The 26,044-nt window shown below is 40.2% G+C and overlaps 1 protein-coding gene across 3 annotated transcripts in view; it reads right to left on the bottom strand.

Moving 5' to 3' along the window:
- The window catches only part of PIP4K2A (phosphatidylinositol-5-phosphate 4-kinase type 2 alpha), a 194,742-nt gene that overhangs the window by 31,222 nt on the left and 137,476 nt on the right, over window positions 1–26,044 (bottom strand). For all 3 annotated transcript variants that reach the window (XM_049881848.1, XM_049881850.1, XM_049881849.1), the window contains 2 exons: window positions 9,526–9,672; window positions 3,820–3,858 (listed from right to left, as the gene is read on the bottom strand). In XM_049881848.1, coding sequence (XP_049737805.1) covers window positions 3,820–3,858; window positions 9,526–9,672 — 186 coding nt within the window. The remainder of the gene's footprint in view (window positions 1–3,819; window positions 3,859–9,525; window positions 9,673–26,044) is intronic.

The raw sequence follows: 26,044 nt of genomic DNA, 5'->3' as shown, positions 1-26,044 counted from the left end.
CTACCATGTCCCTGTCTCTTCCTCACTTCTTAACCCACTGCAATCTGGCTTCTACTCCCACCAATTCCCACTGACAAGGCCACCAGTGATTTTCCTGTTGTTAAGTCCAATGGATAATTCTCAGTCCTCATCCTACCTGACCTTGGGGAAGCATCCGATATTGGCAAAGTTCTTTTCCTCTGGTTTCTGGGACAATATGAAAGTGCAAGTTTCAGGAGGACAGGGACTGTGTCTGTATTGTTCACTGAGGCACTTCTTATAATGTTTGGAAAATACTTGCCTGTAAGAGACGCTCAATAAATATTCAAATAAATGATCCAGGCTTTCCTGGTTTATCTCCTATCTCTTTGGCTGATCCTTCGAGGACTCACTTCCTTTAACATTAAATAATAATGTCCTTCTGGGCTGGCTCCAGACATGCTTCTCTTCCACTCTTCCTGGGTCACATCATCTACTTCCCTGAACACTCTTCCAAAAAAGGATTCCCAAGTCCTTCCACCTGGCAGAGATTCCCTCCACAGCTTCTCACAGCTATTGGACCTTTCTGTTTTGAGGCCGCACTGACACTTCAAATGCACCTGCTACTCCGTTCTCTCATTTAGCAAGTGGAACCAACACCTATGCAACAGTCCAAACCAGAAACTTGGGAGCCATTCTTTATCCACCTGCCTCCCCACCACAGCACACACACACTCACCATTCGCTTTCTACGTTCGATCTCTAAATGCTGTTATTCTTCCTAAACCTCTCTTTATCTACTTCCACCATCCCAGCTCAGGCCACTGTCCTTGCTGGATTACTTCTGTGGCCTCATCTCACCACTCCCTCCAGCTAAAGCACCACGTGCCCACCCCGGGGTCCTACACAAGCTGCCGTTCCTCACCTTTTCATCTGGATAACTTCTACTCTGCTTCTATCCCTAAGGTTTTCACTGGCCAATTTTTTCAGAAGTTGATCTCCAGGTCCTTCCTTCCAGTCTGTTTTAGTCTGGAAGCTCTGCTGAAATCTGCCCACCATGGGTGACCCTGCTAGTATTTGAAATACCAGTGGCATAGCTTCCAGCACCACAGCAACACGCAAGCCCCCACAGTATGACAAACTGACAGGTGAGTGGTGGTCTTGCCTCGTCTCACTTACTTTGTTTTTTTTAAGAATTTCTATTGTGCATTGGGTGAAAGTTTACAGAGCAAATTAGTTTGGTTTCATTCCCCACCATGTGTTAGCACTCTCCCCATTTCTGTCCTAAGGTCCCCGTTTCCTTTCATCCTGATTTTCTATTCCTTCCTGCCTCTCATCTTGGCTTTTGGGCAAATGTCGCCCTTTTGATCTCATATAATTAATTATTCTAAGGAGCACAATTCTCTCAGGTTTATTTTTATGGGCCTATCTATGGTTGGCTGAAAGATGGTTTTCAGGAATGGCTTCAGTTCCAGTTTAGAAGGTTGTCTTAGGGCCATAGTCTCGGGGGTTCATCTCATGTACTTGGGACATGTTATCAGAAGCGATCAGTCCCTGGAGAAGGACATCATGCTTGGTAAAGTAGAGGATCAGTGAAAAAGGGGAAGACCCTCAATGAGATGGATTGACACAGTATAGCAAAAATTGTGAGGATGGCGCAGGACCAGGCAGTGTTTTGATCTGTTGTGTATGGGTTCGCTATGAGTCAGAACAAAACTCCTACTCATCCTGCGGGTCTCCAGATACCACCTCTTCCTGGAAACCTTTTTCTGACACCATCAAATCTGAGTCGGGGGCCCTTACTTTGTGCTCCACAGTACCTCAAGCATCCCCTACCCAAGGACTCATCACATGATACCATCATTTCCTATTTACGTCTGTATTCTCTGCTAGCTGTGTCTTGTCCATTGTTTTAGCTCCTGAGGCTAGGATAGTAACCAAAACGATATTCATCAACACTTTTGAAAGAATAAATAAATGTAGATTTTCAAACCCATACAGTTCAAACAGGAGTCGGGTGGCGGGGGAGGGGGGCATGGGTAAAAATAGTTAAGTGATTACTAGCTAAAGGGTTGGTGGTTTGAATCCATCCACAGCCTCTTTGGAAGACAGTCTTGGCAATCTGGTTCCAAAAGGTCACAGCCTTGAAGAACAGGTAGAGTGGTTCTACTCTGCACACATGGAGTCGCCATTAATTGGAATCAACTGGACGGCAACCAACAACAGTTCAAATAAAAAATGAATGATATCATCCTTAAAGAACTTAATAATAATGAAAAAGAAAAGCCTTTAGCCCAGTTTTCCACTGTCTTGGTCAAGAAAAGAGACTTCCCAAGGTGATGGATAGTTGTAACTGAGAACATTGAGGTGCTTTTCACATAAGCAAATATCAATTTTGGTCAGTTTAGGTTTATACGCAGAGAGCTACTTTCCAAATTCTTATTCAAAAATAGAATTTATCTGCTTGTATAATAAATTAAATGTGGCTCAAATATTACCCAATGCCCAGTGATTCAGGAAGAGATAAAAAGATACAGTCTCCCCATCCCTAATTCTTTAAGCAAAAAGTACTCAACAATAGGAATTCCTGGGTGGTACAAATGGTTAACGTGCTTGGCTACTAACCAAAAGGTTAGAGATTTGAGTCTACCCAGAGGTGCCATGGAAGAAAGGCCTCGTGACCTATTTCTGAAAAGCCAGCCACTGAAAACACTATGGAGCACGGTTCTATTCTGACACACGTGGGATTGTATCAGTCAGAATCAACCCGACAGTAAATGGTTTTTACTCAGTAATAATATCTTAACATTTTATATTTGGAAAGGAGTTTGGAGCTAATCCAAGCCAACAGCTTCATTTCACAGGTGAGAAAACTGAGGCCTAGAGAGGAAAATAAATTTATTCAAGGTTCTACCTGGCTAGTTAGTGGCAAAGTGGTGGTAGGACCCTGGTTCCTTGACCTCCAGGGGAGTGCGTGGGCTGTAAGTCAGGTTTTCTTTTTTTTATTGGTGAAAATATAGTCATACACCATTTCAACAGTTACTACATGTACAAATCAGCAACACCGATTATATTCTTCAAGTTGTGCAAACATTCTTGCCATCCTTCTCCAAATTGTTCTACCACCATTGAATTAAACTCACTGTCCCCTAAAAATTTCTCATCTAACCTTGCAAGTTGATGTTGTCAATTCGATCTCACGTAGATAATTCTTTAAAAGAGCACAATTCTCAAGGCAGACAAACTTTACTTATTAAGATAAATTATTTTTTTTTATTCAAAGAAGACTTCAGGGGATAGTTTGGTTTAAGGTTTAAAGATTATCTCAGGGCAATAGTTTCAGGGGTACATCTAGTCCCTATGGCTCCAGAAGGTCTGGATTCCATTGAGAATTTGAAATTCTGTTCTGCATTCTCCCCACTTTTGATCAGGATTCTTGTATAGGATCTTTGATCAAAACGATCAGCAAGGGTAGCCAGGTACCATCCAGTTCTTCTGGTCTCATGGCAAAGGAGGCAGTTGTTCATGGAGGTAACCAGCCAGTTTTGGTCATAAGTTCTCTGCACAGGGGCTGAGTTTTCAAGAGTATGTTGCATATTAGTTGTGAAATGTTGCTTCTTCTGACCACACTTACAACTAATAACCATTTCATTATTTAACAAAGCAGTATGGACACTAATCCGGGGAAGAGAAATGAAGGAGAACACTCCTCAACTCAATTGTGTGTGCCCCATGGGTGGCAGCAGAAGAGGAAACAGGAAGGATCACAATGGTGGGAGACAAACAAGAAAGAACAGAAATGAGAGGTGCTGTTCCAGCACAACTCCCAGCAGTGTGGTGAGAACAGGTCGCAGTACTTACCTTTTCTTTGTCACTAGCTTCTCTGGCCACTGTCGAGCCCTGAAACACAGAGAAATAATAAAAAACATGTACGCATGATGCATTGAGTTTCCCATATTTAAAATATGATAATGCTCCTGGGTAGAACACAGATATCAATTAGCACCCACTTGGCTTTGGAGCCTCATCTGAGTGAGCTCCCCCCACTCTATGCCTGGTTTGTACTCCTCTTCCCCCTCCAGGTAGTGTCCCTGGTCCACTGTCCCCAAACCTTTCCCTATCACATTCACTGGTGCTGTTATTTCTCTGGTTCTTGTCCGGTTGCTGGGAATCGGAAAACCTGACAATCACTTGAACAGTGACTTACTAAACTTTGGACCCTGCTATGAATTGAATTGTGTCCCCCCAAAATATGTGCTGAATTCCTGGCCCTTGTACCTGTGGATGTGATCCTGTTTGGAAACAGGGGTTTTCTTCTGTTATGTTAATGAGGTCACACCACTGCAGGGTGGATCCTAAACCTAATTACTTCTGAGTTATAAAAAGACCGGGACAGACATGGAGACACACAAAGGGGAAGACAGACAACACGTGAGGATGCATCTACAAGCAAAGAACACCAATGATGCCAGCAGACACCAGAAACTAGGAGAGAGGCTCTGAAAAAGAATTGACATGGCTGAGACCCTGATTTGGACTTCTGGCTTCCAGAACTGTGAGAAAATAAATCTCTGTCCTTTAAAGCCACCTGCTTGTGTTACTTCTGTTGTGGCAGCACTGGGTAACTCTGATAGACCCAAACCACACTCTCTTCTTGCATCACTTGCCAGAAATGGCTGGTTTTATTATCTTCAAAGGCGTAGGGGCCATCAGCTGGTTGTAGTAACCATTAAATATTTATTTTCTCACATTATGTTCTTTCAGATGTGGGCATGTCCTGGCCTCTGATGGTCTCTTCTGTAAGATTTATCACTTTCTCCCTGCTTTAGAGTTACTGTAAGTAAGCCCTGTGGGCACTTTTTGTCCCCCTCCACTTTGGAGATGCCTTCAAAGATACATACTTTCTTACATCTATTTTGTGCCAGGCCCTGTGCTAGGCAGGGGTACAAAGTGAAATAAAACACAATTCCTGATACCTCAAGGAGTTTATACTCCCCTGCAGTGGTTTTCAAAACTATGCCTCAGAGCCCTGGGGTTGTCCAAGAGCACCTGTGTCTACCTTGGAAGCTGAGAGGGAGGCTTTCACTCCCACCCCTACTTTCTCTTCAAGCAGAGAAACTTTCCTTTCATTTGTTTGTAGAAGATTTTAATTCAAAAGGAAAGCTGGAAAACAAATGGTTCAGTGAATTTTTAAATATGTGAACACAACAGTGAATATTGATTCTTTGTGCTCCTCACGGCGATGATACTAGGATGAATAATTGCTGAATAGATGGTGGGGGAAGGATCACAGACCAGTTTACTGATCCCCTTCCCCTCCAGCACTGGATTCCCAACATCTGATGAGGTCAGGGACACTATCAGTTTATGTGACCAGGGCTGAGATAGACATTTACTGTCCTGGGATATTTGAATTACCCAATCATTAAAAGAAGTTACATATAACTGGAGAAAAGCTAAAGTCACTTCTAAGTTGGCCATTCTTAGAGAAATTACATTTTTACACAATTGCCATCCCTCATTCAAGCAGTTTAGGCTACTTAACAACCCTTGGCATTGATGAGAATGCGTACTGCTTGTAATATACTGATGGGGAAGCTCAGACTGAAGAGACTCCTGAGACTGGGAAGGGGAGCCAAGCCCCGGCCTCCAGTCTCTCAAGTTACTTCTCAGTCTCCCTGTGCTTAGTGTTCCAGGGCCGGCAGGATTTCAAAGATCCTGCTGCCAGGCCCGAGGAAAGGCTCAAAGTTTCTTGGGAATGATTGGAGAGGGGAACACAAAACTGAGCCACCAAACGGATGATGTGAATAGTTCACGAAGGAAAGCATGGGGGACCCATTCCACGGTCACAGCATGCAGCCCTTCAGCACACAGCTGAGCCCAGCAGCTATCACCTGTAATCATCTACTTTCTTTCCTTTAGGGATTCCTAAATATGGGCTGCAACATCTTTCTTTACACATTGATTTTTAATAGAAGATATCCCACCCTCTGCCCAAAATTAGGGACATTTGTAGTATGTGAGCACTCCCTGTGCTATTGGGCAGAGTAAGAAACTATTAATTCTACTTCATATCTTGGTTTGTGTTTTTCTTCTCCTATGATATAATCCACCCTGCTTTTGATTCTCAGTGAGGCTTCATTTCTGTGCAAATGCAAATCAATAGCATGGGAAAAAAAAAACTCACCCAAGTTTAAAAAAAAAAAAAAAAAACCAGAAAAGTTATAAGCTAAGACCAAGAATTTGAGCCACAGAATGATGCCAAATGTACAAGTTCCATCACAACTGAAAATACTGGCAAGAACAGAAGGGTCACAGCAATAAATCTTTGTTGTCCAAGCTAAAAAGGGAGATGGCAACAACAGAAAGGCAAACAATCCAATTAGAAAATGGGCAAGGGACATGAACAGACACTTCACCAAAGAGGACACTCAAGCAGTCAACAAACACATGAAAAGAGGCTCGCAATCACTAGCCATTAAAAAAATATAAATCAAAACTACAATGAGATATCATCTCACTCCTGCTAAAATGGCAATGATCAGAAAAATAGAAAACAACAAATGCTAGCAAGGATGTGGGGAGATTGGTACCCTTATCTACTGCTGATGGGATTGTAAAATGGTACAACCACTATGGGAAACTGTATGGTACTTCCTCAAAAAACTAGAAATAGAATTATGATCCAGCAATCCCACTTCTAGTTATATACCCCAGAGATCTAAAGAGGGAGATGAAATTATGTGGGCCAAGGCAAATTAAAACTGTAACATCAAATATACAAGTATAATTTATATCAAGCTACGTTTACTGGATGCCTACTTGCATAAAAAAAAAGGCACTATCTAATTCATTTCTGGGGGATAAAAAAGTTAGCAGAACACACTGTTTACCCTTAAGGCACTTATACACTAGTAGAGGGATGTGATAATCAAAATTCACCAAGTATTTCCCATACACTATGCATTATGCTGGATATGATACACGTACATCTCATTTAATCTTACAACCCAGCAAAGGTAGGCAAAATTACCCCTGCTTTACAGATGAAGGATCTGAGGGTCATAAAGGTTAAGGAACTTGCAGTATGTGCAGTTTTAGAGATCACTCTGGCCTCTTAATGGAAGAATCAGACCAGCACAAGAATCAGACCACCACCATTATGCTCAATGGAGTACGCTAAGTAGCATCTCCAAAGGCTTCATGGAAGAGATGGTGTTGGAAAAAGAGTCCTGCAGGGTGGGGTGGCTGGGATTTCCACCAGAGGCAATACCTGGGGAGCAAAATGGCTTGAGCTAAGCCTTGGCAGGACAGAGCAAGGAAGTATTGCAGAAGTTAATCCAGCTTGTCTAGACTCCAGAGATTAGAGATAAGCCTAGACTACCTCACTTAGATCAGCATTTCTCAAAGTATAGTCCTCAGGCTCCAGTCAAAACTATTTTTATGGTAACACTAAGGTATTATTTGTCTTTTTCACTCTCTTGGCATTTGCAGTGATACTGCAATAATACATATATATTAGTATCACTTAAGAATGTCCTTGATGAAACAATAACTCATTTCATTAAATCTCGACCTGGGATGTACATCTTTTTAATATTTTGTGAGGGAAGTCTACATGAAGCACTTTTGTATACAAAGGAGCAATGGTTTCTCAAAGACAGTTATTTTTGTGAAGGTCTGAGCTCTGAGCTGAAAGAACCACCCTTTTTTTTTTTCCCACGGAACAACATTCTTACTTGAAAGAACTCCTGACAAACGTTGGTTATTCTGATGTGGGTATTTGGCAGATACTTGCTCAAAAATGAACAAAGTGACTGCCATCTCAAGGAAAACAAGTGACAATGTTTCATGTTAATTATAAAATCTGGCATTTGCAGTGATACTGCAATAACAATGGTGAAAATGAGAACTTTTTAAAACTTGGATCTGCCACTCTGAACTTGATAGTTTAAATACTTTTCTGACAAGACTGGTAGTGACATGAATGTGATTTTCTGACAATGTATAAAGAAATGCATCAATATGTGGAAGATCCTCATAAATCAGTGATCAGTACTCTCCAAATGACCAATGTATGATGTTATAAAATCACATACTCAAAGTCCAAGGCAGATCAACAGATTTTAATGCAAGAGAGCACAAACGTTTACTCATGTATTTCAGATTCCACATTGCAGCTAAGTTTTCAGAAATTACATTTGTTTCATTTTGGTGTAATATCAAATAAGTATATCTGAAAAGGTTATTAAAATACTCCGTCTACCTTTCCAACTATGTACAAAATTTGCCTAAGGCCATATTTTTTCATACACTTCAAATAATATATCACGACAGATTAACGGCAGTACATGATAAGACGTTCCAATTGTTTTCTATTAAGTCAGGCATTTAAGAGATGTGCAGAAATGTAAAACAATGCTACTCACACAATTTTTTGTTTTGCAAAACAGTTATTTTTCATAAAAATATGTTAGTTTTTTAACATGTAATGATTTTATTATTATTTTAAATAAATTCAAATAGGCATTATAAATTTTCTCATTAATTTCTGATACTAAAAGTATTGATAGTCTACATAGCAAAAGCTTTTTGGGGTCCCATTTTAAGAGTGTGAAGGGGCCCTGAGACCAAATAGTTTGAGAACCACTGATGTAGATGAAGAGTTAGAAAACTTTTTCTGAAAAGGCTCCAAAGGTAACTATCTTAGGCTTCCTGGTCCATAACAGTCTCTGTGGCAACCAATGCTATTACAACACAAAAGTAGCCACAGACAACACAGAAACAATGGGCATGGCTGTATTTCAATAAAACTTTATTTAAAAAATGGACCACAAGTTGGATTTGGTATGCAGGTAGCAATAGTTTGCCAACCCCTGACTTGTACATTCTCCCTTAAGTTTATATTTGACCCAGCAGCTGGTGATCCTAGAAGTCAGATCATAGCACTCCACTCTCACAATCTTCAATGGTCCCCTTGTTACTTAAAATCTCCGAAATGAGCTTCAGGCCCTTTGTACTTGTTCTCTCTGCCATAAGTCCTCTTTTCTAAGTTCATTCCCTTACCTCCTTCATGTCTGCTCCAATGTCATCTTCTCAGTGAAATCTTTCCTGACACACTATTTAAAACTGTATCCCTCCTCCCACCCTTTCTCTTTATTTCTATCCATAGCACTTATCACTTCCTAATATACTACATGATTTTCTTATTAATTTTATTTATTGTTGTCTCTACCCACCAGAAAGAATGTCAGCTGCTTAAGGCAGGTTTGGTCTAGTTTGTTCATCGCACTATTCCTGTCACCTAGAACAGTGCTTGGTATATAGCTGGTGTTCAATAAATATTTGTTGAATTAAATCAGACATGATTTCTATTATGGACAAGTGTCTTCTGGTAAAGCCAGCAAGCAATGCTTGTTTAACATGAAGTGGCACACTGCTAATTTCCCGGTGGCTTTAAGCTTTGAGAGCTTCCTAAGCATTTAACATCATTAATCACAGTATTTATAATAATGTGAATGGGTAAGCTTGAGTTATTTAACAAAAATTAATAAAATCAAATCTCACCTTTAAATCGTATTTCCTATATACAGATAAACGGTGGCTGAACACATTTCTTGTAACAATCACATATATTTCAACTCCATCGACATTTAGCCGGTACATGCCCAAGAACTGGGGAAGAAGAGTGATCCCATGACATTCCACTATATACTGCAATAGGAGGGAAAGAAAAAGGGGGGAAAAAATTATCCAATCAAATGATGCTCATTTAGAGGTAAAATACAACTCTTCAGCTTGTGATGCTTATATAAAGGAAAACCTCCAACTTTAAAAAAGGTCCTATTTGTTGCTGCTTACAGCTTGGATCTGTGTTCACTATGTATCCACAAACCAAACAAAACCAAACCCATTGCTGTTGAGTTGATTCTCATTCATAGTGACCCACAGTACAGAGTAGAACTGCCCCATAGGGTTTCCAAGGAGAGGCTGGTGGATTTGAGCTGCCAACCTTTTGGTTAGCAGTTGCAGCTCTTAACCACTACATCACCAGGGTTTAGAAAATGCAACTTTATCTCCAAAGAGATACGTTTTCTAATCTTCCAAAGTAATTTGTAGAGTCAAAACTTGGTTACAGAAGATAATAGGAGATTGTAAGGCAAGAGGACAACAATTGGTCCTTTCTATAATCCTTTCAAAGTAGAATTATTCTCTACCTAAGGTTTCCATCTTTCACCCCAGAAGCCTTGATGATGATTTTACGAGGTCGAGGGAGAGCCTCTTGGCCCCTGAGATCAGCTTATTTAACAGTGTTGAGGTTGAGATTAACGGGACCTTGTTGAGGGAGCGCAGTGTTAGAAGCTAGGGTGGTTGGGCTCTGGTCCTGGTTTTTCTGTTTCTCATTGATTAGTTAAGCTGAGACTTTACTTTCTAGAGCTAACCTGTTCTGGAGAGCAGAGGCATGAAGCCTTGGCCCTTTGCTACCACAGGGCACTAACGCTTCCTCTACAGACAGATGGGGCCTCTCTGGTGTCATGGTGGATTTCATCAAGTTCATTGGCCAAGCACCAGGGATGACGCCATTTCAAATTAGAGTTGCAAAAACACAACATGAGTTTAGAAGTCTTTAATGATCATACTCTAAAAGTCCACAAGATGGAGATGCTTCTCCTTGAAAATAGATCTTTGTAATACTGGACTCCCACTGTACTTTCCAAAGAAGAAAGTTACATTCTCCTTTCTTGAGATGAGGGCAAAGAAGATTTCAAAAAGCTCTTTTACAGCCATGACATAATGGTGTGTGAAATCTCTAGGATAATGAATAGTATGAATCATATGATCACAGTATGTAAAACTACACACACTGTGCATTTTATAAAAAAACACCTGGAGGAATGTTCCTTCACCAAATGGTCATGGTGGAATTCTGGGTAATTTTTCTTTCTTCCTTCTCTCCTTCCCCCCTCCCCACCCCAATACTGCTTGCATTTTTCTTTCTTACGATGAGTATTTCATTAAAAAAAAAAAATTAAGATACCCTTTCAAACTTTTATGGGAAACACTGTTAACAATCAACTCTGGTAATACTTAACCATCTTAAAGAGCTAAAATGCCTTTAGTTTTTATCATTAAAAAAAAAAAAAAGATAAACAGCATCAGTGTATGAGTTTGATTTTTGTTTGCCAAGGTTTTGGCAAATTTTGAAGATGCTTCTTCCCTTTTTTCCTTACTGACAATAATACTTAATTCAGCTACATAATTTTAATTTGGCATATTTTCTGAAATAAAGTTTTACCTCAACTTGTTCTTAATTTGAAATCAGATGGAGTATTTCATACTTATCTCCTCTCAAAAAATAATAAATTAAGTTTTGCTATCGTAAAACGGTGGTAAATAGCCATTGGTTGAATAGAAAGTTTCTCACATGTGATCTACAGAAATAAAAAGGATTTTCGCCCCCTTCCGCTATGAGAGATAAGTTCAGTGCATCTTAAAACATGAAGCCTGAGGCAGTCTACATTGTGTAAGCAGAGTAGAAAGAATGTAGGTTTGGGAGCCAGAAAGATGCGCACATGAATTCTGGCACCTCCATTTACTGTCTGTGAGATCTTGGAAAAGTTACCTAATTACTTTGCATTTTTCTTTCATATTTTAGAAAATGAGCACCACAATTCCTACCTTGAAGGCTGTTGTGAGGATTACAGGTAACAGTATGTCAAAATACTTTACACAATACCTGGCTACTGTACTATATTCCTCTTACTACTGATGATAATGATAATAATAATAATTTTTATTCAAAACTCTGTTAAGAAATTTTAATGTTAAACCTGTCTGGTTTGTGCTCCAAAACAAGTTACAAACACTGGGATCTTCTCTGAGCCAGACTTTGTGGTAGGTGCTTTCGAGGAACACAGGACATGACCCCTGCCCTGGGAGCACACACCAAAATTTTATTTAGGTTACTCAACCCCTCCTTTGTGCGGTTCTACTCAGATTATTTCTATTACGGCTTATCTTTAAAAAGTCCTGCCAGTAGAAAATATTTCTTTGATCAAACTCTCTATGCTAACTGCCTCCATGAACAACTGCCTCCTTTGCCATGAGCCCAGAAGAACTGGATGGTGCCTGGCTACCATTATGGAACATTCTGATCGAAGATTCTATAGTAGCATCCTGATCGAAAGGGGGAAAATACAGAACAGAACATCAAATTTTGATGCAACCCAGACTATTGAACTATTGAGGCTGGATGAACCCCTGAAAACTACTGCCCTGAGAAAAATCTTTAAACCTTAAATCAAAAGTATCCCCTGAAGTCTTCTTAAAACCAAACAATAGTTTAGCTTAACTAGTAAAAGAATGTCTGCCTTGAGTACTGTTCTTTTAAGAACTATCCATATGGGATGAAACTGACAACAACTCCAAAGATTAGACAGGAAACTGAGGGGCAGTTTATGTTAACAGGGAAGGAACAATCAGGAAAAGGAGGTGAGAATGGTCGCACAACTTGAAGAGTGTAATCAATGTCACTGAATTGTACATTTAGAAATTGTTGAATGGGTGTATTTCTGCTGTGTATATTCTCAATGACAAAAATAAATTATATATATATATGTATAAACTCTATGCAGAGCCACAGAGTGCCATGCCATATAGCAAATGCTAGCCATTATTATACAGGAAACCATTTACAAGTCTTTTTACAGGGACAAACAACCATACTGATTACATTTTACAATGCTCCTATCTTTAAGATTATATAAGTTAATACACATAAAAAAAGGTCAACTTTGATCTACTTCATCTGCACATTTATACGTGTGCTGGTTCACCTATGGGGCTCTTTGATAACCACCTTGAAAACTACAGAAAAGGCAGATTTAATAAATTCAATGAAAAAACTACAAAATATGTAAATATGCATGAAAGCGTAACCCATATTAGAGCATAACATGTTAGATTTCAGTATGGCTAAGTAGCAGTTGGTATCAAAGGCTTAGAAAACATTTATGAGCTGAAATTTTGCAGAAAATTCTACTCCTGAATTTCTGTGTGGCGGCATTGAAGAAAGAACACACTGTTGTATTTTAGTAGAGGAACATTTAACAGGATTAATGAAATCCAGGGTTGGGGACCATTGTACCCTAGCATGATGTGGGGGATGAAAGGTGTTGACACAAACAGGCCTGACTGTAAATCCTCTCAGTTTCTTCAACAGTTGACCCGGGAAATCCTATGTACAAATTCTAACACCCAGTGGACACAGCTACAAGTATTCTCCCCAGCACAAACTGCTACAGGAAATCATATAGCCAGGTAGAGTCTAAGTCCACAGTCTCCAGCTTTAACTGGGCTCTCAGCACTACTTGGCCATGCCATGCTGTTAGGAGCCCTCTTAGTTCCCGCTCCACATTCACTAGCTGTGTGACCTTGGGCAAGTTATTCAACCTCCCTGTGTCTCTGTAGTTGGAAAATAAAAAACCAAACCACTTGCCGTGGACTTGATTCTGACTCATGAAGGCCCCATGTGTGTCAGAGTAAACTGTCCTCCACAGGGTTTTTAATGGCTGATTTTTTTAGAAATAGACTGCCAGGCCTTTCTTCCAAAGTGCCTCTGGGTAGACCTGAACCTTCAGTCTTTCAGTAATCAGTGAGCACATTAACTGTCTGTACCACCGAGAGACTGCATTTGGAAAACAGGGGGAAGTAATAGTACTTAATGCATAGGGCTTTTGTGAAGACTAAATCAGTTAATATTTACAAAGTTCTGAGAACAGAGCCTGATATGTAAAAAGCACCGAAGAAGTACTATCTATAAATCAAACATTTTCCACTTCCCTCAAATCTCAAAACCCCCTCATCACTCTCAACATTCGTTCATAGATTTGCTAAACGAATACTTATTAAGCTGCCATTATGTGCTCCACATTGTGATCGGCACTGACTGCATGGCAGGGAACACAGAGACTTCCTTCTGGTCTCTATGCAACTTATCCTACTTCAGAGGAAAAACAGAAGCTTTCTGGTGTCAAATCTCCCAGCATCTGCACCACTCCCCACTCTCTACTCCGGTGAGCAGGGAGAGGGTGGAGCTCCTTCCAAGGCCAATCCCTCTCTTCATGCCCTGACAACTCTTCCATTGAGTTCTCAGGCATTATCCATCTCAGTCCAGGATCCTCAACTCCCTCCCTCCACTGGCTTTTTCACAGTGTTGAAATGTGCTTGCGTTTTTTTCTTAGAACAAATAAAAAAAAATACTCAACTGTGGAGACAAAACAATCAAATGCAATGTCATGGTCCTTGACTGGATTCTGGCTTGAACAAACATTTTGAGGACAACTGGGGAAATATGGATATCTCACTAGATACTTGCTGATATTACAGAATTGTTACTTTTGTCAGTGTGATAAAAAAAATGTCCTCCTGTTTCAGAGATACATATTAAAATAGAGATGAAACATTACATCTATATTTTACTTTGAAGTACTTCAGCAAAAACAAAAGATAATACATAGTAAAATGTTGAATTGTTTTTTGAATAAGAAACTATGCTGTAGACTTTCACCTAAAGCACAATGAAATTAAAAAATGTTAATCATTAAATCTAAGTGATGGGTACATACTATCATTTTTCTATATTTCTGAAAATTTTTATAATAAAAAGTAAAAATAAACAAAATCCTTCCTTTGACCCCATGTCTTTCTCCATCTGTCTTCTTGGAAGGGCTGTCTACATTTGGTTTCTGTACTTACCTATTTCCCATTCATTCTGTAATTCATTCCACTCTGAATTTTGCCCTCCAATGGCAGTGGGTTTGGCACCTTTCCTCAAAGGAGTCCTGGTGGCCCAGTGGTTAAGTGCTCAGCTGCTAACCAAAAGGTCAGTGGTTCAAACCCACCAGCAGCTCCATGGGAAAAAGATGTGGAAGCCTGCTTCCGTAAAGATTATAGCCTTGGAATCCCTATGGGGCAGTTCCACTCTGACCTATAGAGTCACTATGAGTCAGAATCAACTCTACGGAAGTGGGTTACCTTTCCACAGCAACTGTTCTCATTAAGCTCATCAATGACCCCAGGCAGCAGGGAGGCGGGGAGGGTTAAAGTCCTTATCTTACTCAAACCTTTTAGAGCATAGGGCACTCTTGACCAAGGTCTTTCCTGAATAACACTCTTGGCTTGTCTTCTGAGAGACCACGTTCTCCTGGTTTTCTTCTCTCTACTCTTTCCCTCCTTTTTCTACTCTTTAGCCAATTCGTCATTCTCTATGTGACCTTTGAATACAGGATTACCTCAGGGCCTGGACTTAGGCCCTCTTACACTTCTCATTCTACACTGCTCCTAGGCTATCTCATTTACCCCTTTTGTTTCAGTTTCTGTTTGTATGCCAACAACTCCCAAATTTATGCTTTTAGTCAAGAATCTTTCTTTTGAGCTCCAAAGACACATAGCATTCAACATGCTCTCATTACTAGTATAATACAGCTTTTCTGCTGACGTAAGCTCCATGAGGGTAGGGCTCTGTCTATTTTGCATTTAAGAAATATTTGTTGAATAAATAAGTGGAGCAAATTAAAACAAAAAAACCCAAAACATTAAAAAAAAAAAATAAGCTATTTCTTATAGATGCTTACTCTCTCTGATACTTTTATAACTAATACTATGACTCTCACCTCCAGGTGCTGTAAAAATGAAAATTCTGGATTTTGAAAGCATAAAAAAATCCACTGCATTTTACAATGAAAGGAAAGCACAATGTTTTTCTCACAATGGCTGTGATAAATGAAGAATGGTTCACAAGAAAAAACACAGGCACATGTCAGCCACGAAAGGAGAAAAAGGGGTATAGTAAAATAATTGCTTAAAGATGTCAGTCTTAACGAACTGCTGTTATTACTGCCTACGTCGACTTCACCGTTCAGCACTTTTTCTTTCTCTGAATGTCAGCATCTTGTGAGGAACACAACTATAGCAACTTAAAAAGTATTTGGGGGAAAGGAGGTAGAGAAGAATCACTACTTTAATCATGTTAAATTTTCATTAAGCTATTTATGTTAATTATCTATGTCAGATGATTTAGATAGAATTTACACTTAGAATTTCTGTATCTCACCAAAGTTTGTATGTACTTATAACACTGATAACTGGTGGCCTCTGTGAAGTGCAGGATCATGTATATAGCAATTGGAGGTGGTCTGCCTGCTTCCCCCCTCTGTCCCTCCCTACTGACACCCCAGAAGACTAGGGGTTCTTTTGGCACAATACTGCTTAGACATGATGCAACCAGAGGAGAAATCTGTTACTTTTTAGATGTCCCACCCTGCAGGATGTAAAGGTAGGGAAGCAGAGCCTGCTGGAAGGAAGGGGGAGGGAGGGAAACTGCCAAGAGCACCTGATGTGTTCCTAAAATCGACTCTGACAAACGGGTTGTATTTTAAATGTCTGATGGGAACTCCCAATTTCAAGCAACTGCTATAGAACAAAGACTTTCCAAAGATGAATAAAATTGTGTGTATTTGTTCATACAGTGAGGTAATATTTTTATAAATACAAAAATAACACTAAAAATTAAATAATTTCTACTTTATGTTGCTTTTAGGGTCATAATGCTAATTGTTCCCTTAAAAAACTTAAATACCATAGCCAAATTAACAAAACAACTTGTAAATAAATGGTTCAAAATGAGATTCGAGTGTCCTGGAGGTGGCACAATGCCATGACTTTAATGATCTACTATTTATATGAGTACCCCCTTTTTTTAAAAGTTAAAATTACTCTAAGCATCTACTAATTCCTTTTTAACATTGTTGATTCAATTGCAAAACAATCTAAGGAATGTTTGCTTCCTCTCTTCTACATATTTAAGATTAATTTCCAGACTGCAAAAATGGAAAATAAATTAAAAAAATAATTAAAAAAAAAATTAATCTTCAGGGCCACTTTTTAAGAAAGGCACAAATACTCCTTTCACTTTCAACCACTGTCTTGATGTGGCTCCAGAGTGGTCCTGTCCAACTGGCAAAAAGGCCACAATTGATACAGGTGTCCCCTATCTGCTATATTATGTCTCAGTTTACACACCTCACAGATGCAGCACCATAAAGCAGCCTGGTAGGCTCCTTTCTGGAAGTCAAATGAGTCCACTGGCATCTTGAGGTCCCAAGGGGGATAAGGTTACAAATGGACCAAACACTTAGCAATGCTGGTCACCCTGTGTGTGGCTCTGAATATTATCTATGGTAAACAGCACCAATGGCAATGAATTTTAAATTGCTGAATGATCTCTGACAGCTGGCAATGGAAACTATGAAGGCCAAAAGAAATTGCTCATCAGCGCCCCTCTTCAAGCAGCGCTCTACCTGCCATGCCTTAGTTATGCAATGAGTCACCAGACAAGAGAGAGGCTTCTCTCTGAGCACATGTGCAATACTGAAGAGAGCTCCTTTCAGTGGCTACTTGGCCTTCTCCCCTAGGTCCTCCTCTCTGGGTCACACTCACTGCCTGTTATTGCCAGCCTTCCAGGCTCTCCAGCTCACCTGCAGCCAAGCTCTTCTCGCACATCAAGCGGCAGCTCTCTGGCATTGGCAGTGGTGGTTTTCAGATACCTGCAATCCAGTGATGATGCTGAGCTTTCATCTGCGTAGGTGCTGGATATTTACTTCTAAATTTTAAAAAACTGAGCTTGATTACTATTCTGATTAGAGTTCACCATCCATTCTATGATACCATATGTATGGACATCAACCACAATTACTCCTGGGGTCTGCATCCCCTGCCTCAGTGTGAACTCAGTCCATTACCTGCACTTGCATTTTAGAATGTTCATAGCTGGGTACCTTACATCACCTCCTTCCATTATTTAATCACACAGTGGCTTCTGTTCTTTTCAATGAGTACTCTCAAAGAAACTCTTACATTTGGTGGTCGTGTTTTGTCTGTAATCCTGTGTTTCCAAGACTAGCAGACATTACTTTTTTCTGCTTTCTTTGGAAACATCTACTTATAAATGATTTCATGGCATCATCGACAAAGGCAAATTTTCTCTCTTCATGGGTTTCGTTTAGAACATTTTCTGTATAGCTAATGGCTGCCTTGTGAGAGCTGTAATGCAATGGTCAATTAGCTGATGTGGTGGAATCAGGCTTTTAAAAACATAAAACCTAACAGCCGCAAGACCTGTTTCCTTTGCTCTTCGGCGCTCACCAAGAATGACAAGTACTAGGAATCCCTGGTTGGCTGCTCTTCTCATGCAAGATGAAATGCCATTCAACGATTCACAGCTGACTGAAGGTTTCGGCAGCAAGGACTCTAAGCGACGTACTGCAACAGATAAATATTTATATCTCTGCATGGTAGTGTGAACCTGGGCTCTGGCTTTTGGAAATTGCTGTTATTATCATGTTTCACTCATTGTTTTTCCCAGAGGCTCAACATGACAATTTAATATACCATCAAATTAATGCTTCAATGTAGTCTGGTTTCATTTAATGTTTTTGAAAGGTTAAATTAGCTGTCATCCTTATCGTACCTCTGGCTATGTTTATAGATCACGCCAACAACATACTTTACATAAAAGAATAAATGGAAACAAAGAATGAAGGAAAGGCTGAAATTATCAATGGATTGTTTTAGAATGATCAAATAAATAACTCTAGCTGTACTTGAATTGATGGCCTTGGTATGTTTTTGGGGAATGGTCTAAGTGCTAGTTAAAATATTCTGGTTTCAAACAGTTTTGAAGTCAAAAAAGAATGTAAGGATGGCTTAATTTAAGCTAACATAAATACAAAACTTCTTTTCTTAAGTTAATAAAGTCAGGCTTAAAAGGAACAGACATTCCTCTGTAGCGTATTATGTTTCAGGTCAAAGTTTACAGCGCCAATTAGTTTTTCATTCAAAAATTTATATACAAATTGTTTTGTGACACTGGTTGCAGTCCCTGCAATTTGTCAGCACTCTCCCCCTTTTCCTTTCCACCCTGGGTTCTCCATGTCCATTCATCCAACTTTCCTGGCCCTTCCTGCCTTCTTGTCTTTGCTTTTTGGCAGGAGTTGTCCATTTGGTCTCATATACTTGATTGAACTAAGAAGCACGTTCCTCACGTGTGGTATTGTTTGTTTTATAGGCCTGCCTAATCTTTGCCTGAAAGGTAGCCTTTGGAAGTAGCTTTAGTTGTGAGTTAGCAGGGTGTCCAGGGGACATAGTTTCAGGGGTTCCTCCAGTCTGTCAGACCAGTAAGTCTTGAGAATCTGAATTTTGTTCTATATTTTTCTCTTGCTCTGTCCGGGACTCCCTATTGTGATCCCTGTCAGAGCCCTCGGTAGTGGTAGCCAGGCACCATCTAGTTCTTCTGGGCTCAGGCTGGTGGAGGCTGTGGTTCGTAGTCCCTTGGACCAATATTTTCCTTGTGTCTTTTGTTTTCTTCACTCTCCTTTTCTCCAAATGCAGAAACCAACAGATGTATTTTAGATGGCAGCTCAAAACCTTTTAAGACCCGAGATGCTACTCACCAAAGTAGGATGTAGAACATTTTCTTTATGAACTATGTTATGCCAGTTGACCTGGGTATCCCCTGAAACCATGGTCCTCAGGCCTCAGCCCCAGTAACTCTGTCCCTCAAGGTATTTGTATGTGTTTAGGAAGCTTCTATGACTTTGCCTTGGTCCAGTTGTGCTGACTTCCCCTATATTGTGTGTTGTCTTCCCCTTCACCAATGTCTACCACTTGTCTACTAAACAGTTAGTGATCTCCCCTTCCCAACCCTCCCATCCCTTGTAACCATCAAAGATTTTTTTTTTTCCTTTGCGTAAAAGGTCGGCAATTTGAATCTACCAGCTGCTCCTTGGAAACCCTATGGGGCAGTTCTATTCTGTCCTATAGGGTTGCTATGAGTTGGAATCAACTTGATGGCAAAGAGTTTGGTTTGGTTTTTTAAACATTTTCTTGGGTTTTTATAATAGTAGCCTCATACAGTATTTGTCCTTTCATGGTCAGCTTATTTCTTTCAGCATAATGCCCTCTAGCTTCATCCATATTGTGCACAAATATTCTTAACACCAAGGTAATAATGCATAATATACCCAAATGCAAACACTGATGCTCCTAATTTCATTTGTTACACTATAATAAAGACCCATAAAAAGATCATTAAAAATGAAATACCTTTGTAAAAAATACTTTATCATAAAAGTAAATGGTGTTTACTTATCTAATGCAAAATGGCCACTCCTGGCATCACCACTCACTAGGCGCTCCGGGAGGCTCATAGCTTCCACAAGAACCACACCCCAGATGGGAGGCTTAGCTGGTATCAGTGACGGCAGAAGGGTTCTAGAATCACTCCCTTACCTCACAAACATTCAGGGGCTGAGCCCTTGGTGGCCTGTGACTGGAGCTGGGAGGCCAACTATTTGAGCAGGCATACCCAGGAGGCAGGGCCAGGGTGGCCTGAGCTAGGGCCATGGTGTTGCGGGACTAGAATCATACAGCAGAGGGTCAGGTAGCAGGAGAGGCTGGAAGCTGGGAGGTGCTATCTCCCTATAGGAACACTCTTGTGGGTCTAGTGACACTTAGAACATCAGTGAGGTGGGGAAACTGAGCCTGGGACTCTCACTCTCAGCCAGACCTTTGAAGGCAGTTGACAGGTTCTGGGTTGGGAATACTCCCACTCCCTTCTTCAGCAGAAACAAACCCTCTGGAAAAAAGAAGAAGGAGAAGGAAAAAAAAAAAGCTTCTCTAAATTAGGCTCATAGGCCTTCCAGAGATTAAGCAATAAGCTCACCAAAATTATCAAACACAAGGCAAAGCCTTGCTGCCCAGCTGTGGAAGTACAGTCAGCCAACAGTCCTCAGCTGGCGGCTTCTTCACGGTCTACTCAGCTGCCCGGAGCTGCCTCGCTGAGGTCACAACTTTCCTGAGGCAGCCTGCATGTGGTGAGTGACACAGGCCAAGTCATCTTGTCCCAACCCAGGTTTGCCAGGTGCTGTCAGGCCTGTATCAGTTTGACTTCTACCTCTGCCCAATCCAATTTCGTCCTTCTTCCCTACATAGGCTCTGATCCCTGTTAAGTACCTTGACCCCAAATTCTGTGTCAGCATCTGCTCTGGCAAGCCACTCTGAACGAGAGTCAGTAGACACGAGACAATAAATCCAGGCCTGGAGGAACTGCGGGGCTGGACTGTCAGAAATGGAATTTGAATAGTTATGCATAAAATGTTTAAAAAAATGAAGGATGCAATTTCAAAGAGGATTATATAACAAGAAACTATCAGCAATGAACTGGCATATTTAAAAAAAATGTAACTTCTGGAATGAAAAACATAACTACTGAAATAAAGAATCGTTGGGTAGGTGGAACAGTGGATTAGAACAGTTGAAAAGAGAATTAGAACTGAAAGATACATCTGAAGGATTCACCCAGAGCTGAGCAGAGATGTCTGGAGATGGAAAATAAGAAAAATTAAGAAACCTGGAGGCCAGAATGAGAACGTCAAATATACTATATGGCTGTTGAAGTGCCAGAAGGACAGAATAGAGGCAAGAGGCAATATTTAAAAAGAGAAGGGTTATGGAATTTCCAGGAACTGGAGAAATACTGCAGGAAAGTGTGCTGGTAAGTAGGCTGGGCAGCCCCTTGGGAAACCTGGAGAACAAACGGCTGAAGATGCCAGGAATGGAGGGTCACAATGTCCCACTGGCAAGTGGTGATGCCTTGGCCTACAAAGGGAACCCTCTAGGGCCCCAGGGCCACAGGAGCCCCTGCGATGGCAAACACCTTCCCAAGGTTTCTAAGAGAGAAGCAAGAAACGTGTCTGAAGCTTCTGATGGGAGAAGCAGGTCCGACGGAAGCTTCAGTTTCATAGTTTCAGTGGTACTGATGCCCATGCCCACTGCCATCGGGTCGATTCTGACTCATAGCGACCCTACAGGACAGAGTAGAACTGCCCCACAGGGTTTCCAAGGAGCGGCTGGTGGATTCGAACTGCTGACCTTTTGGTTAGCAGCTGAGCTCTTAACTACTGTACCACCAGGGCTCCAAAAGGTACTGATAGGGCTTATAATTTTAAAGCACCTTTCAAATTTCAATTACCACTCCTACAGACAGTGAACAAAAAAGCCAAAGAGTAGACTCAGAAGAGTGTTCAGAATGTTTGTCCTGTTTTGAAAAGCAGGGACTGCTGGCCACTCTCAGGTGGTTCATTGACATCACCTGGGGGCTTTTTAAAAACTCAGATCTACTGAGTGAGGACGTGCAGTTTAACAGGATACTCAGGTGATCTGTACGGAATTAAAGTTTCAGAAGCACTGGTATAGTGTATAACTTTTTCTCTTAGTCCTATAGCTATACCCCCCCACCTTTTTTTTTTTTTTTTTTTTTGCCTGTCATGGTATTCCGCTTTATTAACCTATTGTCTCAGTTTTAGTCTACTCATCTTTGCTCTAGAATGATAAGGCCAACTCCACTTTCCTCCGCGGCTGCGGAAAAAGATGCACTTGAAGGAGTTTCCCAAAAAGTCAGCGTTCACCCTAAAATCCTTTACTGAAATTTGAGGTACTAACCAGCTTATTTAGGAAATCCTGGTGGCGTAGTGGTTAAGTGCTGTGGCTGCTAACCAAAAGGTCAACAGTTTGAATCCACCAGGCACTCCTTGGAAACTCTACAGGGCAGTTCCACTCTGTCCTATCGGGTCACTATGAGTTAGAATCGACTTGACAGCAACAGGTTTGGTTTTTTTTTTTTTTTTTTGTTTAACTAACTTACTTAACTGGAAGTTCAGATTTTTAGGCATAATTTCTGGATTTAACTAAGGTTGGTAACCATTCCCCAAGTACTAGAGATGGGAAAAGTTTTTAGGTTACCAGAGAAATCGATCAATTCAGTCATTTTGCAATTAATAATAAAATCAATTTAAACTCTATATTTCAAAAGCTTAAAATTTTCTTAAGGGATTTTTTTGATTGTCTACATTGAGTTTATTTCCTCCCCTAAAACTTCTAAGATTTTACTGACATTACTGACATAGTTAACTGACATTATTTAAGCTGAAGCTACATGATACCAAAACACCCAATGAATTCCGTGAGTGGGGGAAAAAAATATTCAGTTTAGAGGAAATAAAACATTTAAGTAGGTTCTTGAAAATTTTTTCCTTTTTGAATGCTGTTCTGATATTTTGTGTTTATTCTAGCCTAATTTTTTTTTTTAACAGAAAAATGAAGAAACACATATATATACCAAAACAGTAAATTATTTTCCTAACCTCATGTGTTATAAATTAGAACTGCTCTATAGGGGTTTCTTGGCTCTGACCCATACAGAAGCAGATCGAAAGGCCTTTCTTCCATGGTGCCACTATTGTTGTTAGGTGCCATCGAGGTGGCTCCCACTCATAGCCACCCTATATACAACAGAACAAAACACTACCTGGTCCTGTGCCATCCTCATAACTGTTGTTATCCTTGAGGCCACTGTTGAAGCTACTGTGTCAATCCATCTCGGTGTAGGTCTTCCTGTTTTTCACTGACCCTACTTTACCAAGCACGATGTCCTTTTTCCAGGGACTGGTCCCTCCTGATAACATGTCCAAAGTATGTGAGACCAAGTCTTGCCATTTGTGCTTCTAAGGAGTATTCTGCCTATGCTTCTTCCAAGACAGATTTGTTCGTTCTTCTGGCAGCCCTGGTATATTTAATATTCTCCAACACCATAATTCAAAGGCATCAACTCTTCTTTGGTTTTCCTTATTCTTTGTCCAGCTTTCGCAGGCACATGAAGTGACTGTAAACCCCATGGCTTGGTTCAGGTGTGCCTTAGTTCTTAAGGTGATATCTTTGCTTTTAACACTTAAAAGAGTTTTTTACAGTAGACTTGCCCAATGCAACGTATCATTTGATTTCTTGATTGCTGTTTCCAAGGGCGTTGACTGTGGATCCAAGTAAAATGAAAACTTTTACAACTTCAATATTTTCTCTGTTTATCATGATGTTGCTTATTGGTCCAGTTGTGAGGATTTTTTTCTTTATGTTTCAGTGTAATCCATACTGAGGCTGTAGTCTTTGATCTTCATCAGCAAGTGCTTCAAGTCCTCTTCACTTTCAGCAAGTAAGGTTGTGTCATCTGCACAATATGGGTTGTTAATGAGTCTTCCTCCAATCCTGATGGCCCATTCTTCTTCATATAGTCCAGCTTCTTAGATTATTTGCCCAGCATACAGATCGAATAAGTATGGTGACAGGATATGACCCTGACACACACCTTTCTTGATTTTAAAGCATGCAGCATCCCTCTGTTTTGTTCAAAAGACTACCTCTTGGTCTATGTACAGGTTCCACATGAGCACAATTTTAAGTGTTCTGGAATTCCTATTCTTCTCAATGTTATCCATAATTTGTTATGATCCACTCAGTCAAATGCCTTTGCATAGTCAACAAAACACAGGTAAACATCTTTCTGGTATTCTCTGCTTTTGGCCAAGATGTATCTGACATTAGCAATGATATCTCTGGTTCCACATCCTCTTCTGAATCTGGCCTCAATTTCTGGCAGTCCCCTGTTGATGTACTGCTGAAACTGCTTTTGAATGGTCTTCTGCAAAATTTTACTTGCATGTGATATATTGACAATATTTTTGGATAACTTCCACATTCAGTTGGATCACCTTTCTTTGGAACAGGCGTAAATACGGATCTCTTCCAGTCAGTTGGCCAGATAGTTATCTTCCAAATTTCTTGGCATCAACGAGTGAGCACTTCCACTGCTGCATCCATTTGTTGAAACATCTCAGTTGGTATTCTGTCAATTCCTGGAGCCTTGTTTTTTGCCCAATGTCTTCAGTGAAGCTTGGACTTCTTCCATGAGTACTATTGGTTCTTGATCATACGCCACCTCCTGAAACGGTTGACCGTCGACCAATTATTTTGGTACAGTGACTGTATATTCTTTCCATCTTCTGATGCTTCTGCGTTGTTCAATATTCTGGCAATATAATCCTTCAATATTGCAACTTGAGGCTTTAATTTTTTCCTCAGTTCTTTCAGCTTGAGAAATGCCAAGTGTGTTCTTGTCTTTTGGTTTTCTAACTCCAGGTCTTTGCACATGTCATTATAATGCTTTACTTTGTCTTCTGGAGCCTCCCCTTGAAATCTTCAGTTCAGCTCTTTTACTCCATCATTTATTCCTTTCACTTCAGCTACTCTACAGTCAAGAGTAAGTTTCAGAGTCTTTCCTGACATCCATTTTGGTCTTTTCATTCTTTCCTGTGTTTTTAATGACCTTCTGCTTTCTTCATGTATGATGTCCTTGATGTCATTTCACAACTTGTCTGGTCATTAGTGTTAAATGCTTCAAATCTATTCTTGAGATGGTCTCTCAGTTCAGGTGGGATATACTGAAGGCCGTCCTTTGGCTCTCTTGGACTTCTTCTAATTTTCTTCAGCTTCAACTTGAACTTGCATATGAGCAATTGATAGTCTGTTCCAACATTGGCCCCTGGACTTGTTTTGACTGATGATATTGAACTTTTCCATTATCTCTTTCCACAGATGTAGTTGATTTGATTCCTGTGTATTCCATCTGGTGAGGTCCATGCGTATAGTTGCTGTTTTATGTTGTTAAAAAAAGGTATTTGCAATGGAGAAGTCACTGGTCCGTCAAAATTCTATCATTCGATCTCTAGCATTGTTTCTATCACCAAGGCCATATTTTCCAACTACTGATCCTTCTTTGTTTCTAACTTTTGCATTCCAATTGCCAGTAATTATCAATGCATCTTGATTCATTTCAGACTGCATAAACTGGTAAAAATCTTCAATTTCTTCATCTTTGGCCTTAATGGTTGGTGCATAAATTTGAATAATAGTCATATTAACTGATCTTCCTTGTAGGCTATGGATAGTATCCTATCACTGACAGTGTTGTACTTCAGGATAGATTTTGAAGTGTTCTTTTTGAGGATGAACGTGATGCCATTCTCTTCAACATGTCATTCCCGGCATAGCAGACCATATGATTGACTCAAAATGGCCAATACCAGTCCATTTCAGCTCACTGATGCCTAGGATATCACACTTTATGTGTCCCATTTCA

This window comes from Elephas maximus, chromosome 4 (assembly GCF_024166365.1).
Source record: "Elephas maximus indicus isolate mEleMax1 chromosome 4, mEleMax1 primary haplotype, whole genome shotgun sequence".
NCBI lineage: Eukaryota > Metazoa > Chordata > Mammalia > Proboscidea > Elephantidae > Elephas > Elephas maximus.
This window is presented reverse-complemented; position numbering and strand designations above follow the sequence as displayed.